This window comes from Strix aluco, chromosome 1 (assembly GCF_031877795.1).
Source record: "Strix aluco isolate bStrAlu1 chromosome 1, bStrAlu1.hap1, whole genome shotgun sequence".
In the NCBI taxonomy this organism is placed as follows: domain Eukaryota; kingdom Metazoa; phylum Chordata; class Aves; order Strigiformes; family Strigidae; genus Strix; species Strix aluco.
The window spans coordinates 155,600,117-155,617,091 of record NC_133931.1 but is presented as its reverse complement, the minus strand read 5'-3'; the positions used below and the strand labels follow the sequence as shown (position 1 = coordinate 155,617,091).

General features: G+C 43.2%; 1 protein-coding gene across 1 annotated transcript in view; it reads left to right on the top strand.

The window, feature by feature from the left end:
* The window catches only part of AOAH (acyloxyacyl hydrolase), an 89,722-nt gene that overhangs the window by 28,975 nt on the left and 43,772 nt on the right, over window positions 1-16,975 (top strand). Inside the window, exons 6-12 of the mRNA XM_074841534.1 lie at window positions 1,710-1,769; window positions 7,655-7,725; window positions 9,998-10,058; window positions 10,567-10,637; window positions 11,850-11,898; window positions 12,331-12,379; window positions 13,492-13,586. Of these exons, the coding sequence (XP_074697635.1) occupies window positions 1,710-1,769; window positions 7,655-7,725; window positions 9,998-10,058; window positions 10,567-10,637; window positions 11,850-11,898; window positions 12,331-12,379; window positions 13,492-13,586 (456 nt within the window). The remainder of the gene's footprint in view (window positions 1-1,709; window positions 1,770-7,654; window positions 7,726-9,997; window positions 10,059-10,566; window positions 10,638-11,849; window positions 11,899-12,330; window positions 12,380-13,491; window positions 13,587-16,975) is intronic.

The following is a 16,975-nucleotide window of genomic DNA, read 5'->3' as shown; positions in this document are numbered from 1 at the left end:
GAAGCCATCACACAGATACTGCCTCATAGATACAACTGCAAAGGTGACCTAATAAATGCAGGACAATCTATGGGAATCATCATCACTGAGATGGAAGAATATTGTCCAAAAGTGAAAATGGAGCAGCAGGGGGGACCATACAGGTGTTACCCTGCCAAAAGCAAATGCTTTTACCTGAAGTTTGCACCCAAGTCTGCAAGCTGAGCTCATCTCAGGGGCACTTGGCAACTGGCTGTCTCATGAGCAGGCCACCCATAGTACAAATTTAAATCACCCTCCCAGACCCCTGTAACTGTCTTTTTAAATTATTTTTCTAAATTGAAGTTGTGAGATCTTCTTTTCCTATGGGAAGATGTGGCTGAATTTAGAAAGTGCTGTTCATCAGAGCTGTTAAACATTTTGGACTGCACGAGCCTATCTGGGGCATCTCCTCACCTGCATGACTGGGAAGAGTCCTTGTGGCAGGAAAACCAGTGTAGTCCTCTATGCTGTGGTACGGGACAAATTTCTTGAGGCCAGGGGTAAACACATAACAGGATGGTGCAGAAAGAGTTCCTGCTTACTCCCTGTGCCTCAGCATTTAGCTGTGCAGGACCCAGGGCTGTGGACCTGGCAGGCTGCAAAAATTTATTGGTTGAGGTTTGGCAGAGTCTTGAGGAAGGCTTGAGAGCAGGACCTTGGCAGTTCTTGGCCATTCCTGGTCGTGGTAAGCGGTCGTCTGTGTGCGTTCGACCACAGCCCTGCTGCACCACGCGTGGCACATCCGTCCTCCTGCTGCCAGCAGTGCTGGTCCCTGGCTGTCACTCACACTCTCAGATGGTGCTCCTTGCACAAAATTTCCCCTGCTCCTTTGAGGAACATGTTTGTAAAGGGATTTGAGGAATTATTGGGGTATCACCAGTCGTTGACTTCTTTGTAACCCATGGCCTTATGATGGCCAACCTGTTCTCGTTTGATGAGGATGCCTTTCCAAGGTCTTTTCATGCAATGGTTCTCCCACTCTTCCTTTTTATTCAGGTATAAGCATTGTGGAGGAATCTCAAAATGCTTCTTCAGCACAAGTTTGCATGGACCCAACAGAAAACCAATCTTGTCACCATCAGTGAGAACTTGCCCTCCAGGGCAGATATTTCCAGAACAAAAAGCTAACCTTCCTAGATCCTAAGCAGGAGATCTGCCTTTCAAACTCTATTCCAGGCTTTGAACCTTCCTGCATGCCAGCTGTGCCCCTGCTGGGATAAACCTCAGCCGAGTATAACCCTTATCTGTGCAAGACCAAATGTTTCCTCTGTACCCTTCCACAGCAAGTCAGACCAATGTTGCACGCTCAACCCTCTTCTAGCCGTTTAATGGATGAGTTGTTCTTCAGCAGATGTCACTAGAGAAGTCTGTCCTCTGCAGCTCACGCAGTGCAGTCAGGATATGAATCTCAACAGATCCGGACTTTTCCTTAGGAAATAAATGATGCCCTGGAGCAAAATAAATGAACTCTTTCAACTGGAGTTTCATAGGGGTGATTGGATAATTGATTGTTAGTCCAATAAAAAGTAACTGATGATGAGTTTGTGGACTCATACATCACTTTTGTGCTTGACTGATATATTAAAAAAAAAAAAAAAAAGGTAGGAAATGGGGAGAAAAATTGGTAGGACACTGTGAGGCTAATCTGTGGTTTTTTTTTTTAATTTATTTTGTTCTTACTCTCCTAGGTGGGGCTGAGTACTGCAATAAGGAAAGCAAAAAGGATTATTAAGACTACCAAGGATCTGGTAAGAAATCAATGGCATTAGGGTGTTTTACACTGTACTTTCATTTTATCAGGAGTGAGTTCTCATTTATTTTGCCTGATTGTGAACCCACCTGATCATCATTGAATTGAATGCTCACTTACTTCTACCCAGTATAGGATCTGCTTTATCAGGTGATACTAAGAAGGAGAGGGAGATAATAGAGAGAAACTATGAAAGTATGGGGAGAGTGGGAAAAAACTCATGAAAAATGCAGACTGCTTATAGAGTAGGAGTAACTGTCTCTATCCATCCAAGACATAAATTTGTGTCTGAAATTCATGCAGCAGCTGAGAATATAATCTGTGAGTTCCATAGTGCAGCTCCACTTGCCTGTACTAGCCCAACTCACGTTTGGTGGGGCAGCCAGACTTAAAACAAAATCAAAGCAGATAGATTTTGTTTAGATTTTTTTACAAAAGCAGGAATTTCCCACTCAGCCTTGCCCTGTGCTTTTCCATCTAGAGGATCTTCATTCCTTCCTTCAAATTTCTTGCAGTGTTTATTATTGTTTCTCCTTGTTTAATGCTTCTTCCTTGTCCCTTATCATCCCTGCCTTGCCCTTGTAGCCGTATGTAAGAGGGAGCCTCATGAACTGAGCCACTGCCTCAGAGCACAGTGACTGCACTTTGGGGTTGTCTGAAGCTCAGGCAATGGTCTGAATGCAAATTCTGCATATTTTTCCCTTATTTGTGAGAGGTTGCCTTTGCCTCTTAAACTTGAAAACTGGGATTTTAAATCTTTCCGCCTCCACCAGTTTTCAGCTTTATAGATGATCTCTAAAGGGTAGCAGAGAAGGGGAGAGCAGCTTTTATTCTACTAGGTTCACTTATATGAGTCAGCTCAGCCACAGAGTTTGCTTTCAGTTGTCTTCAGGCACTTAATGCAGAGCAAATGGTTTAGCCGTTTGTGAAGAAATTATTGATATTGCTTCTTCCTGAGTCCTTACCGTGATGCTACTTGCAAAAGTGAAAATTGAGGTGCCTAATTAGCCTTTGGGCAATTGCCAAATTGCCAAGCCAGGGAAATAAACAATGCGCTGGAGAGATGGGTCTCAGTTTCTGCAGAACGGCAACCAGCAGGATCTTATTCATTTTCCTTCCTATTCAGCACTGTGCTACTGATGGCCTGAGATTTTCACTCAAATTACATGAAATTTCCAATCCCCTTTCCTGGGTCCAAGTCCCCACGTTACCACCCGCAGCGAGGTGCTGAGTCAAGGAGGTCCTCTCTGTTAGCCAGAGCCCAGGCGCAGGTGCAGGGAGGAAGAGGGATCAGTGTGAAGGTGCTGCCCCTTGGGATACAGGGCTCCTTTGCTCCCTCATGCGTGCTTCTGCCCTTGGCATATCGAGCTGTGTCCCTTGCATGGTCTGGTCTTCATGGACCATGCATGCCACATCCTTTCAGGCTCTCCTAGGTAGGGTGGCATGGTTGGCATCAATCTTTGGCTGCATTGGGGTCTCCTTCCAGCTTGCCTCTACTGTCCCACATCCTCAAAGCTGCTCAATGCCCCGATACCTCTCTCAATCTCCATCACAATGCCCTTGGCCCCTTCCTGCTCCTAGGTGCCCATTTACCAGCGGGAGGGACCAGCAGACTGTGCCCCAGCTAGAATCAGCAAGACCATAGTTGGGTTTCTCCAGTCAACGTGTTTCTAAACCTACATAACTGCACAATACAACGTCAGCTCAAATTAAAATAAGTATCATGTGGTTGGTTGGGCCTCTCCTGAAGTTATTCCTAGCATGTTCCCTGTAATGACCCTTGCTCAAACTTATTTTAAAGCTAGAAAATTAAAAATAACAACATTTCTAGAGGCATTACTGTATCTCACAACTTCCCCTTCACCCAGATTGCAGTTAATTTAATTTCAAATCCAGAAAAACAATATAGTAAGAACCACAAAGGAAAATCTCCAGGAGAGAGCGCAGCGTGTGGCACGCTTCCGTAAGCCCCACATCCCACAGTGGCAGTGTGTGATGAAATAGTAAGAAAATCACCTGCCAATCTGAACACTGCCAAATCACGGTCTGTTTGCCTGCCCAGGCAGATACATGGGACAGCGAGCAAAGGCCAAAGCAGCTGAGGTGCTCTCGCTGCCTGGGGAGAGGGTTGCCTGGCTGAATGTGTAGGACCTTATCTGTGGTAGGACATCTCTGCATCCACACTGGTGGAGAGAGAAAAACATTCACCTGGCCTCTTTTATGCTCTGGCTCATGCTGGACAGAAGCGTCAAATTATATCTGCTAATTCTTCCTGTATCTTCTGTTTTGGTTGGTTTTGCCCCATTGCATGTTTGGGGAAAGCCTTCTGAAGAGGTTTTTGCAAGTTAGCTGTCCCCATCTTTGCCTGGCAGCTGTGTGTGACTGTGCATACAAAAAGAGGTGTGATTATGGCTGTTGGTAATGAGAATGGGAGGTCTGTCTGGCTCCCAGGGGTTCATATTTACTGGGCATTTCTTAGGATCATTGTGGGTTTGGGAAAAAGAAAAGGTATTTTCCAGATGTAGAGATGCAATGAAAGTGGCTGCAACCCCAAAAAATCTAATAAATGTCTCCACTCATTAAAAGTAGTGAGCCATCTGTGAGCAACTGTCTTAAACCAAACACCAACAAGCATTAGGGGCTCATTATTATTCTTTTTTGTAAAACCAATTAAAATAATTACGGAAATGTCATTAGGGAATGTTAACAGGCAATGAATAAAATATTGATGTTATCAATCACTGTGAACACCTCTAGCACTAAGTTTTCTTATGGGTGGAGAAGATACTAAGAGGCATCTTTGAGCAATAGCAGTGAAAAAATGATGAATAGAGTCGTGGTTGTGGCATTTAATGAGAGCAAGCTCCATGCATGCAATCCTGTTGCGACTACATGGTGTCTATAACTCACAGCCCAGCAGCAGAAGTAGGAAGCCATGGACGGAGCCAAAAGGGAATTGTAAGGCAGAGGAGGGTATGAACCAGTCTCCTGCCCACCCACACGTTACACACAGGCCAGTAACCCGTCTCCTCCCAAAAACACCTACTGCATTTGTAACCATGGCTCTGCTGGGAAGGGCCCTGTAGTGCCTGCTCCCCTGAGGTAGTGTGCTCTCTCACTTACACATGCAAAGGTTATCCCTTTTTTTAACCCTGTGCTCCTTGCTGCCTTTTGAGAGTAGCCCAAGACACCCTCAAAGATCAGACATGCTGCTCTCCTGCATACCCCCAAGCAGAGCCGAAACATTACATCCTGACATCACTGCCCCACGTGCTGTGGGGTTGCGTAGGCTGGGGAGCAAGAGGTTGTTCTCCAGGACACTGCTGCAGCCAGTCCTCAAAGCCCAACTCAACTTCACCCATACCACTTCCAGGGCACCATCATGCCAGTTGTTCCCACCAAAGTTAGGCAGTCTCTGGGGCTGCAGCATAGTCTTCCTTTGAAACTAACAGAGATCCAGTCGGCAACAATTTTCAAACGACTAGCTGAGAAAAAGGCAGGAAAGATTTTATTCTACTTACAGTGAAGTGTAGTCTTTAAATGCAGCTTGTGAGCAGAATGAAAGAAGGTTTTATTTATGTATTTATTTCTTGCAAGCCCTGTAGTTTGTCTCTGGCGCAGTTTTGACTCCAGATGACATAACTTCAAAGGCTTTGCATGCTGTGACTTAGGCTGAAGTGAAAAGCCTGCAGCTCAAATGAAGACACTGCAGATCTTAGCTTGATGGAAAGCTTTAAGATCCTCTAGTGCTTTTGTAAGCAGCAGTGGGATTAGTACTACATGGAGGAGGTGGGGGAAGTGGTTTCTCTCCTCTTTCCAGGAAGGCGTACATAGGTTTGCAAAGCTCTTTGAGAAAAGCTGACATTCTGCTCGCATGCCTCTCATGCTCTCTGCCTACCTGGACATACATGCATAGGCACACACAGAAGGCAGAGAGGAGATCTGCAGTGCTGTAGGAGGTAGCCCTGAGGCAGCCAGGCTGACAGGGAACTTAAATACAGAGGTGCAGAAGGATGGGGAAGAGTGCAGGGCAGCTGGAGCTGCAGCAGTCGGACCAGGTTGGTCTTTCAACTCAAGGAAAGGCCCCGCTCCCTGGCTGCTTTTGGCCGTTTCTACCCATTTCATCTGCAGATGTGTTCTGGTTTCTCCTTTGACTCCACCAACACACCCTCCACCTCATGGACCCCTCCAAGCCAGTGCGACTCCAGCCTTGTCATTTCAGTGTGTTGGACAGAACTGAAGAGAGTTAATTGGTGGGGTTTTTTTGCAGGTTTCTTGTCTCTTGTCTCCCCAACTTTCCTCCTTTGTTTCTCCTTTGATTTCTCTATTGCATCCTTCAGAAAGTGCGCTGTTACAGCTCCACCTCCACTACAGGTCTCCCCACAAGGTACCACTCTTTTTCATCTTCACCTTGCTGCTTGGTCACTTCAGCCACAAGTGCAAATGTTGGCTACCACAAGTGCAAATGTTGGCTACCATCTTTGTACTAGGGGCTCTCTCCCCTCTCCACTGCACCAGCCCTCCTCTCCACATTGAGATCCTGACTGTGACATACTGCTGTGGCTGACCTCCTGCCCTGGGCAGCACGAGACCCTCATCTCCATCACTCCTTGTTACCTGTCCAAGCAAACACCTTCCTGCCTGCCCTGGAGCTGCAGGGCAATGCCTTATGCACCGTGGCACCACTGCCTCGCTGCCCTGCAGTGCTGTCTCGAAGTTCTCCTTTGTCACCCAGAGCTTTATACATTGGGGTTACTGTCCCTCACGATGAGTAATAGCCTTTCATTGTCCTCTCCTGAGCTGTGTCCAACCTTTATCTTCTGTTTTATGTTAGATTTGGGTTGTAATCTTATTAGGGCAAGGACCATCTTTTTTTTTTCTTTCTGTGTATATAAAATGTGTAACACAAGGGAGTTGGTTCAAGGACAGAGCTTTTAAATGCTGTGGCCATATAAATAATTACCCTTCTTTGCATAAAGTTATGAATATGCCCATCTGCTCATCTGCTTCATATTTACATGCTGAATGCAGCCTTAGTGAATACAGTTAATCAGACTGTGCATCAAGTAGCCCTCTGTATTTATAGACCACTTGAATGCCCTCAGTGTTTAAAGACCACCTGAACTTACAGTGAAGCCACACGAGCAGCATGTTTGTGGGACTGATTGCTGATGCAGGACAGTATTTGCATAATTTGAGCATTCATTAGGAAGGTCTCTTTCAGCTTCTGAAGCCTCCCAGTTACCTGGAACCTCAACTGAATTGGCCCATGGTTATGGTCTAATGTTGAAAGAGTGTATCTTGCAGCAGCTGTCTTTTACAGCTTGCAAGTCTGGCCAAGATAAAATCTAGTTATGAGATTTCCAGGTAAAAATCTCATTAAAAAGTCAAGGGCATTCTATGCACATGCTGGATCTTCTTTCTCCTCTCTTTGGGTTTATCCTTCATCTTATCCACCCCTCCCCGTGTGTGCAGAAATGAGCTTCGTGGCCCACAATGTGTTGCTTTCACTAGTTTTGCACTAAGTGGCAGATACCATCATGTGTCTCAAACGTGAGAAAAGTAATTTTTGCAAAGAATAAAAAAAATAACTTGGGTACAGGAGAGGAGGCAGTTTCACAGGAGCTTCTTCCTTTTTAATATTACTGCTCTTTGAAAACAAGAGTGGTTGTTCTGTAAAGTGTTCAGTCAAAATAAGTTGACTGCTGTGTCAGGTCTAAATCTTCTGGCTTGTAGCATCCTTAATGGCATCACTGGAGTTTTCAGATGTTCCTAGCAGAAAATACATGATTTAGCTCTGGACTTTACTGACACTGAATATCTGAAGCCATGGGGCCTCTATGAACTAATGCATCCATCTTCTTTTATTTTCTTCCCCTCCAGAAAAGCTTCATGGGGTTCTCAAGCCTATGTGCATTTCCTCTTCTGGCTAACCTGTGTGAGAAGATTAAATAGTATGTATAAAGTTTTCGGTCCTTAACCAAAACCAGAATATGGTACATTTGGTTTTTTCAAAAGTCATCCTCAGTTAACAAAGCTTCCTATACTTCTGTTAATTTCCTTCACAAAACCACTGTCCAGGTAGCATAGAGGGAGGTTGCACAGAGTTCAGGTAAGTAAGATTCCTCAGAGGGATCCCTGTGCTTTTCCAGTACTTAAAATATTTGCATAATTTTAGCAGGTCCTGGAGGTCAAATGTATGACAACTCCAAAAAACATAACACCTCCAGGAAGGAGCCAATTTTCTCCTGAGATTTCCTGAGCCCAAGAGACTTCTCCGTTTCATTTGCTCGCACAGTTGTGGTGCCCATGGCTCAGTGCAGGAAAGCCACCAGCACCTGTGTAACTCTGTGAAGAACATGAATTAAATGGCAGTTTCAAAGTGTAGGAGAATCTCAAGGTATTTAAGAAAGCCCAGGTGGATGGTGGACAGGAAAAACGACTTACAGCAGTGCTGACTTCGAGTCCATTTCTGAGAAAGGCCAAGGACTTCAGCTGGGCTGTTACTCGTAAAGCATATTTGCCAATGTACTCCAGTGAGTTGGAGGAGTCAAGCAAATCTAAGAATAAACCAGTATTATCAGCAGTATATTTTGACTGATTTGATTGCCAAGACTAACTTGCTCACCTATTTCTGCTCATTTAATTGAAACTGCAAATATCAGGAGTCTATTGATTAACATGAAACATCTCATAAGTGCCTTTGAAATGTAAGTCAGGACAATTAATCTAGGTTTGAGCTCTGTGAGTTCAGGCAGTGGACGCAGGAATCAAATTGTGTATCGTATGTTGGATTGAACGTGTTCAACTCTTCTAATCTCTCTGTCATGCACTTTCTCACTCTCTTTGGTTTTTTCTATCTTCTTTCTATAGCTACACAAAGCATGTTTGGCAGTTGGACTTTTTTAGCTGGTCTGGATCTGTGCCAGTTCCTTGCAACCTTACTGCAGAGAAGAAGTAGCCCAACACAGCATGTGGAAATTATTAGTTACAGACAGAATAAGGGTTACAAGCCCCACAAGGAGTGCATGTCACCTGTCTCCTCTGTATTTTTTCTTATCCTGATTCTCATGTAGTCTGAGGAATCCACCCTCATTGCACCTATTTGCTCTCTGAGCCAAGTTCAGCATCTCTTATGAGTTCAAGAGGTTGCAAAATCTCGGAAAGAAAACTTTTCGAGGAAAGGCTGACTAGCATATCATTCAAAGATATGCTGCCTGCTGGGCCAGATATGAAAGGCTGCTCAATGTAGGTGCGCTAAGCTGTGTCCCATAGCTAAAGAGGGGTGCCATGCTTGGGCAGCACCATGTGAAAACTAGCACATGTCCAAGCTAAAAAGGAAGGGGCACAGAGCTGACACCATCATTTTAACACCTGCTTCAGGTACTGCTAAAACCTATAGGGTTGCTGGAAACAGAAGTCACAGTGGAAAAAAGATGTCATTTTCAAAGGTTAATGTAATTAAGCATTATGGGGGACCACTGAGAGCTCAGGTCTTCATTGCTCAACTCAGGGTAAAATACTTTTCTCAAATGTGTTTGAGCATGGCCAGAAGGTTGTGGGACTAGATACAGAATTTTAAGATGAGACTCTGATCCTCAGTTAAAGCATAAGGCCACCTGTGAATTCAGCACGTATGGTCCTTCTTCATATTAAACCCTCTTTTACCCCATAAAATAAGCATTTTGTGAGTGTGTGTGTAGCTGCAGCCTGGTATGCAAACTGCAAGTCTTCTAGGCTGAACACAACAGCAGAGAGACAGTGTAAAGGCTCAAGGGATGAGTATGAGAAAGGGTATTTGCCATGAGGCCCCATTCTGCAGCTCTTTCCCAAGTACAAGGACTTTCATTAGTATTTCGTATCTGGCAGATTTGCAGAATCAGTCAGGCTGAGCGTAGTATTTATTTCCAAAAATGTATAGTTGCTTTTACCACAGGTTTCATGTCCTAGTTTGTTTTAGAGACTGAAGGTTCGACATTGCATCCATACAGGAGTCCATCAACCTCACCTCCAGAGCTCAGTCAGCAGATATTGAAAGAAATCAGAATTTTCTCCTTCGGACAGCATCACTTTGCTGAAGTACAAGCACGGAGCTAAAACAGAATATGGAGCCGTGAATGACATGCCAGCTATTATCTATTCTGTACACTTTACTATGTTTTCTTCTTTCTGAATAGATTCCCTTCCATATGTTAACACTGCATTTGTTGTTTTTGTTTTTTACAGTGTTATAAGAAATAAACTGCCTTTTGAAGATTTTGATGGAGATAAATTTAGTACTTTCCCGGTAAGCAAAGCCTTTCCTTTGGTACAGTAATCCCTTGATGATGAGAATGTCTATGGAATTCCTCCTACTTTCTACAAAGTCTTATTCATTCATGTGAAAATAGATATAGGAATGAAGTGAATGGTGGGATTTTTTTGTCATGAAAGGTAGGGTTTTTTTCTGGATGAAAAATCAATCATTCATTTATGCCACCTGGGGACATGCACATATAAAGCTGTGCTTCTTGCAGAAGCAAATTACTCTGCTGATGAGTGGTCTGTTTACCAAATTAATAAGAGGTGAAGTAAAGTCATTAAAAAAAAAAAGTTAAATTGCCAGCTTGTCTTATTTCTGCGCCAAAGTGTGCAAGATGTCATTTATTAAAGCTTAGCAAAGGGACTCTGGAATAAAACCTATTTACTGGGTTTTATTCCAACACCTTGAGTTAGATTCTCATTTTAGATATTTTAAATTAAAAGTGCAAGAGTAACAATGACCATCCTATCTGTGTGCTTCTCCCGGCTTTTAGACGTTGAGGGGCTATCACTGGCGAGGCAGAGACTGCAATGACAAAAACACCACCGTGTACCCTGGCAGACGGTAAAGCTTTTAATTATTTTAAAGGCTTCTTAACAATTGTGGCTTCTTGAAGAATGAGCTCCATATTTGGTTTTGGCCATACTCTAAGAGAGCACATCACTGATCGTTGCTTGATTTCACTGTGATGGAGACAAGAGGGGATGATTGAGACCAGGGATGGGGCGCATTAGCAGTGGTGGTGCACAGGTTTCTTTCATTTCTCCAAAGTGCCTGCAGCCAAAATTGGTCAGACAGACCAAAGGTGGGGAGAGAAACCAAGTTGCTGAGGCTTACAAGCCTTATGCCACTTGAGCTAATGCAGGCTGTGTCCACTTTAAGAAGCACCAGGGCAGGAGGGTAAAACAGTGGGGCTTGTGGCTGGCTGCTGAGCTCCAGCATCCAATCCTCATGTTGTGTTGGTGGAAATGTGGAGCTAAATGTGTGCCTTTCTAAGTGAATATCTTCTAGGTGAATACATCCCAGCTGCCTGAGCATGGACTTCCATGCACACCTGAAATGGAGAGCACGGCCAGTCATAACAAAGTGGCCTTGATCCCTCACTCTTGCTATTTTACCCTGCACTCAAAATCTTCTTTCAAATATAAAGCTTTCCTCTACCAAGGATTTGTTAAGAAGTTGTTAACCAGGACTGTTTTTAAAGCCTAGACATTAAACAGCTTGTGACTCGATAAGCTGAATTTAAGGGTGTGGGCTTGGAAGAATTATGTGCCCTCAGCCTGGACAGCACACCTGTGTTAGCAGAAATGGACTTACAGATTCCCGTGTGTAGGGCCAGACTGAATAGATGGAGTCTCTCTGTAAAAGAGGCCTGAGCAAATCTTCATCACTACACACTGAATTTGTAGTGAGGGGCTTGGTGGATTTCAGTCAACACTTAAAAGCGAGGAAAAGGGCAGGGAAAAAGGGTCTGTCTGCTGCAAAAATCATCCCCATTCACTTCACCTAAATGAAGTGCACGAAGTGAAGTCATGCAGACTGAAAGTTTAATTTAGCAAATTCCAGTATTAACTTTAAATTAATATTGCATTTTGCTAGGAAAAAGTGCCTGTCCTAGATTCAAAGGGGGAAAAAACCCCACCCTGATGTGCAGAAAGGAATTTCTAATTATTTTATATTCTTAGTGAAAAATGCCACCAAGGATCTGATTTCCTCAAAAGCTCCTTTTACTTTATTTTCTGTAACACTGTATATCCTTTTGTAACTCTGTTTTAGTCCTGATAATTGGGATGTGAAAAGTGATTCTAACTGCAATGGCATATGGGTAAGTAAATGAAGTTGCACCTTATACTTCCTTCCTGATTGCTGCTTTTCTTTTTCCTCCCTTTGAATTGTCTGCAAATATTTCTTTTTTACTTATTCTGGTTTATTAACTGGTTCAGATTACTCCTGTTTATTTACTGCCTTTGATATTCCAAGTAATAAAACTGTATTTGTTAAAAACTAAGGTAACATAGATGAAGCAGTTATGAGAGAAGTTTGTTTATTGATGCTTATGATTATTTAAATTATAGTTATTATAATTAATTTTAATGTACATATACTTATTAAAATAAGTAATGAAAAGCATAATTATTATGATGCAGTGCTTCCTGTAGGCAAATATTCAAGAACTAAATTCTCAGCCTCTGTTTTGCACTGCCATTTTTCAGGTGCTAGATAGATACTATTATCTTCCCCTTCTCTCCTCCAACAGGGTGTGGATCCAAAAGATGGACTTCCCTATGAGGAGAAATTCTGCAAAGGTAAATCTTTACAGTCAATACAAAATACAGTGTGTCTTTTGTATTCATTTCACAAATATTTTAATATTTTCACGGTCATTGTCAATGTAGGGGAAAGACAACAAGCTTTACAACTTCACGAGGAAGGCAAAATAATATATTTTTTTTATCTTGAGGATGGGCAAAGATGAAATGTGAAAAGCACAAGCTGCTGGTAATTTCCTGTTGAAAGCCAGCTCAGTTATTAATTTGAAATACATAAATCAGGGACAGCAGCAAACGGAGATGTCACCTCTGCATCCTCTGTGGTGCCTGAAGCCTAACCCAGTGGGATGGCCTTGGGGTTCAGAAGAGCAGTTTAACATCTGCGTTTGTCCAGTTTGCCCTGTTGCTGTAAATACCGGCAATGGGGCTGATAATTTTTCTGGAGAAGGCCTTAAAGAGGTGAAGTGATGGCATCAGCTGATCTCCCTGACAGCAACGTGGGTGCCTGTGTATACACATATGCACAAGTAACACCCTTACTAAACAGCCGTGACTACAGTTGCTGCTCACCTTGCCTTACATTTAATCAGCATCCTGCAGATGAACCATTGCCTGGCAAGACTTTTCAACATTTTTAGATGAAAGGCAATCTACGAATGCTAAGTAACATTAATTATAAACCAGCCAGATTGTTCTAGCAGAAATACTCATATGAGTAGCACATCCACCGCCCAGTTCTGTTATGAGGAACTTTGAGCAATTTCCTGAGTAATCCGATTTCCCTAAATGTTTAAGTACTTTTTAACACATATTCTATGGGTAGTAAAAATAAATGTTGGCTGCACAGCAGAGCCTCTGCTGAAATAACACATCCATCCTTGAATACAACCAGGATTTTTTCTGAATAGCAAGACCTCTCCCTGTTTTTCATGCCCAGTCCCCAGTTGTTTCTCTAGGGTTGTTGGCACATGCCTGGTTTTTTGCTGCAGATGGAGCGAAAATCCCATTGCAGGGTCTAAACATTTCAGCTACACGAAGGGTACTGTAGCCAGTTGCCCGTGACTCCATCAGCTGCCATTGCTGTCGCTCTTATGCTCTGTTTCAGTTTGCTCTTTCTGCTCTTGTGACTAATAAAATGTGTTAATTAGGTGCAGACTCGCAAGGGGTTGTGCTATTGGGAGACTCAGCCGGTGCTCACTTCCACATCCCTCCTGAGTGGATGACCGTCACGCAGATGTCAGCGGTGAGCAATCATGTTTGGGTTGCTGAAACAACTCCACTGCTGGTTGCTGTTTGCTTTCTCCCCTGTGCCGCAGGTTGCCAAAGGGAAACAAGTGCAAAATGCCTCATTGCATTGGAATTTATAGTTATGGTCTCACGTATGTCAGTCCCACCCTGCAGCTGCTCTTCCGAAGTGCTACCACTGCTCTTCTTACATCTGTGCAATTGGGTCAGGGAAGAGTTTGGCTTCAGTGGCCCAGTGCTGGGCCAGAGACACAAACCAGGACATCTGGCTTTCCACGCACATGCCTGAAGCTCAAGGAGACCTGTGCTGTCTGTGGGAACAGTCCTGCTGTTAGCGGGCTTGCTGGTACGGCTCTTTGCTCTGCAGGTATTGCAGAAGTGACCCTGCTGACAGTCCAGGAAATTCTTTTTTAGGCACCTGGCTTTGAAATGATGTGTCCTGGGTTGTTTTCCCTCATCTGTGGCATATGTGAGATAGGTCTCGTAACTCCAGTGTTCAGGCTCTGAGGCTTGTTGAACAAATACATCTGCAGGTGTTTGAGGGTCATCCAGGGGTTTCTAATGAACGTCCTAAAGGGAAGAGTTTCTGCAGTGACTGTAAAATATCGCTGCTACACTGATGTCTATCTTTGGGCAATATCCCAGCATTTCCCATTTTCAAACAACAAAATGCGCCTGACTGTGAATTATGCTGAGCCTCAGCTGTTGCAGTTCACTGTCATGGAATGAAATAATTGAGGGGAAAAGATCATTCTAGCAAACGGCAATTGGGGGCTGGAGATAAACACGCAGGTATGCTCCTGTCCTTCACTGTTGTTTCCTATCCTGAGCCAGCATCACTCCCTAGCCAGGGACGACTGTACATTGTCCTCTGCACGAGGGTCTGTTGCAGAGGGGTGAGCAGATAGATCATCACTGTCCACCTTCTCTGATGAAAACCTGCTACTCCTCCACTGGCCTCTGTAGAAGAAGGATAAAGACATTTTCTGGAGAACAATATTTATTCCAAAATGTCAGTATTTACAGTGCTGTTGGAGGTCTGAGAGTTTTGTATATCTTCCCACTTTTGCTTCCAGAGCCGACTTGATTTAAATGTTGCAGATTAACAGTTGTTTTTCTTTGTTAGACGTTTATGAACAACGATTAGACGAGTGACACTGATGACAGAGCTGATGATGAGCATAATAAATTAGCACTAATGATAATTGAGATTATCTTGTCTATTAAAGATGGTAATAATACTGATGGTGATGATGATTCTGGCAGTAACGTTGGTAGCAGAGCCGTGTAGGCAAGAATAGTTTTAGACTATGTCAGCATTTTATTATCACTGTAATGAAGGTTTAGAAAACATTTCTCTTACTTGAAGCTTGCTGGTCGACTAGCTGGATGGGTTGAGGTCTAGTAATGGCATGCAAAGACAGAAACTTCAAGGTCGGGAGCTGGAGTGCAGATTATAAAGTGAGTTTTGATGGCACCTTGTTACTGTCTGATGGGTACAGAGCAACTTGCATGGGAAGGGAACTGGTCCTCTCTGTGTAAGGCCCCACAAATATATGCTTTCAGTGCTCAACTCCATCTGACCAGCATGTGGGGAAGATCAAGGACTGGCTGGAAAAGAAGTGGACTGCTTTGCTTTGCAGAATGGGTGACTCCAGGTTATAGCCAGTGCTCTGCACTGGGGCAAGGAGGGCAAAGAGAGATGTGTTCACTCTCTGGCCTTTTGTAGTCACTGCACTCACAGCATATAAAATAAAAGGAGTTAAGACATCACTGGAATTGGAGAAGATAAATACAATATATGAATAAGTAAAAAAGAAGCCTGGATTTCACATGCAGACCCAGAGCCACTGCAAGCCAGTCCTGGGAGAGATGTCTCTCATGCACCAGTACAAGGCACCATGGCTAGCGTCTGTTCTGAGCCCAGTAAGAAAGGGATGCATTAAAGTATTGCTTCAAATACCACTTATGGGAGCTAGCAGAAGAAGGTAAAAGAAGATAGTATAGATAACCTTATGTCCCTTCAGATGCTGGGTACCCTGAGCTGGGCAACGTCAGACAGACCTCTGAGAGGGGTATGGGACAGTATGTTGGTAATGTAGAGGAACTTGAAAAAGTCAGTTATAGCTACCCAGGACAGAGCAGAGCTGCAGTAATTGCCTCACAGAAAGTGCAGCCCTCCTACAGCCAGCTGAGCTCTACACTAGTGCACTGCACAGCTGCCCAGGTGCCTAGGGTGCACAAGATCTGGGATAGAAAAGAACAGGTTCTTTTCTAGGACTATTTTCAGGCTTTCCTACTGACCTGGCAAAAATACAGCAGTTAAATATTAATGCAGAGATACAGAGAGTTCAGTTGTATTAAAAAAACAGTATCTGTATTTAAACTCTAGCAATAATAAAAAGTCCTTTAATTTGCAGCTCCCCTTAAGTAAGAAAGTTGTCACCTGAGGACAAAAGTGCTAGCCAAAAAAATTTCTGAGCTAATTCACACTTTGTCACTGCCTCTTCCTCTTACTTGTCCTCTGTGTCTTGCTTTCTGTGTGTAGAATGGCAATACCAGCAATTTAGCTGCCTCGGGGTTGTGAAGGTGTAATACTGTTGTCTCTTGATGTGTAGTATTAAACACCACTGGCAAATATCCTTCATCTGTAGGTTTAATTAACACATTAACTGGCTTCAGTCCTTTTTCAGTGCAAGGCCTTCCTCAAGGAGAATTTCTAAGCACATCCAGGGAAGGTTTTGTGACCACAGAGAGTGCAGAGACTCTATGTCCTAATCTCACAGAAAGCATTCTTAATCTGGGACCACAGCAAGAATTTGAAGTTAGGGCTCTGAGAGAGGAGGATAAGGCATTAGCCTTGTGTACCTGCTGTTCCCCCATGCTGTCAAACTCAAGACATTTCATTTTGGCTCTGCCAAAATTTCTTTGATAAAACACATAGAAAAATTAGTTTATCAAATGGTTTTCTCTACAGTCAATACTAAAGTCAGTTCAAAGCTTTAATTTTCATTTCAGTAGAATCTCAACCCTCTACATAGAACTCCAACTAGGAATTTCTGCCCCACCCTGCCCAGGATTTTTATCATGTGTACAAGGAAAAAGTCATGTGCCTGTTAATTCAGATTTATTAAGTGTATTATTTTATTACATTAATGTTTTTCCATATTTTAAGTATATATTTTATATGCTCTATATATTTCATATATTTCTTATTTATATCTAACCTTATACATGTTCACATATACAAGTGTCTACATATACAAGTGTAAAGTAAAATTTACACTTGGTAACAATGCTGTGGGCCCTTCTGTTAAACAGCACCACATCAGTGGCAGCTGTTAATTCCCGTTTTAAAACTAATTACGTGGGGAAATTATTTTTCAA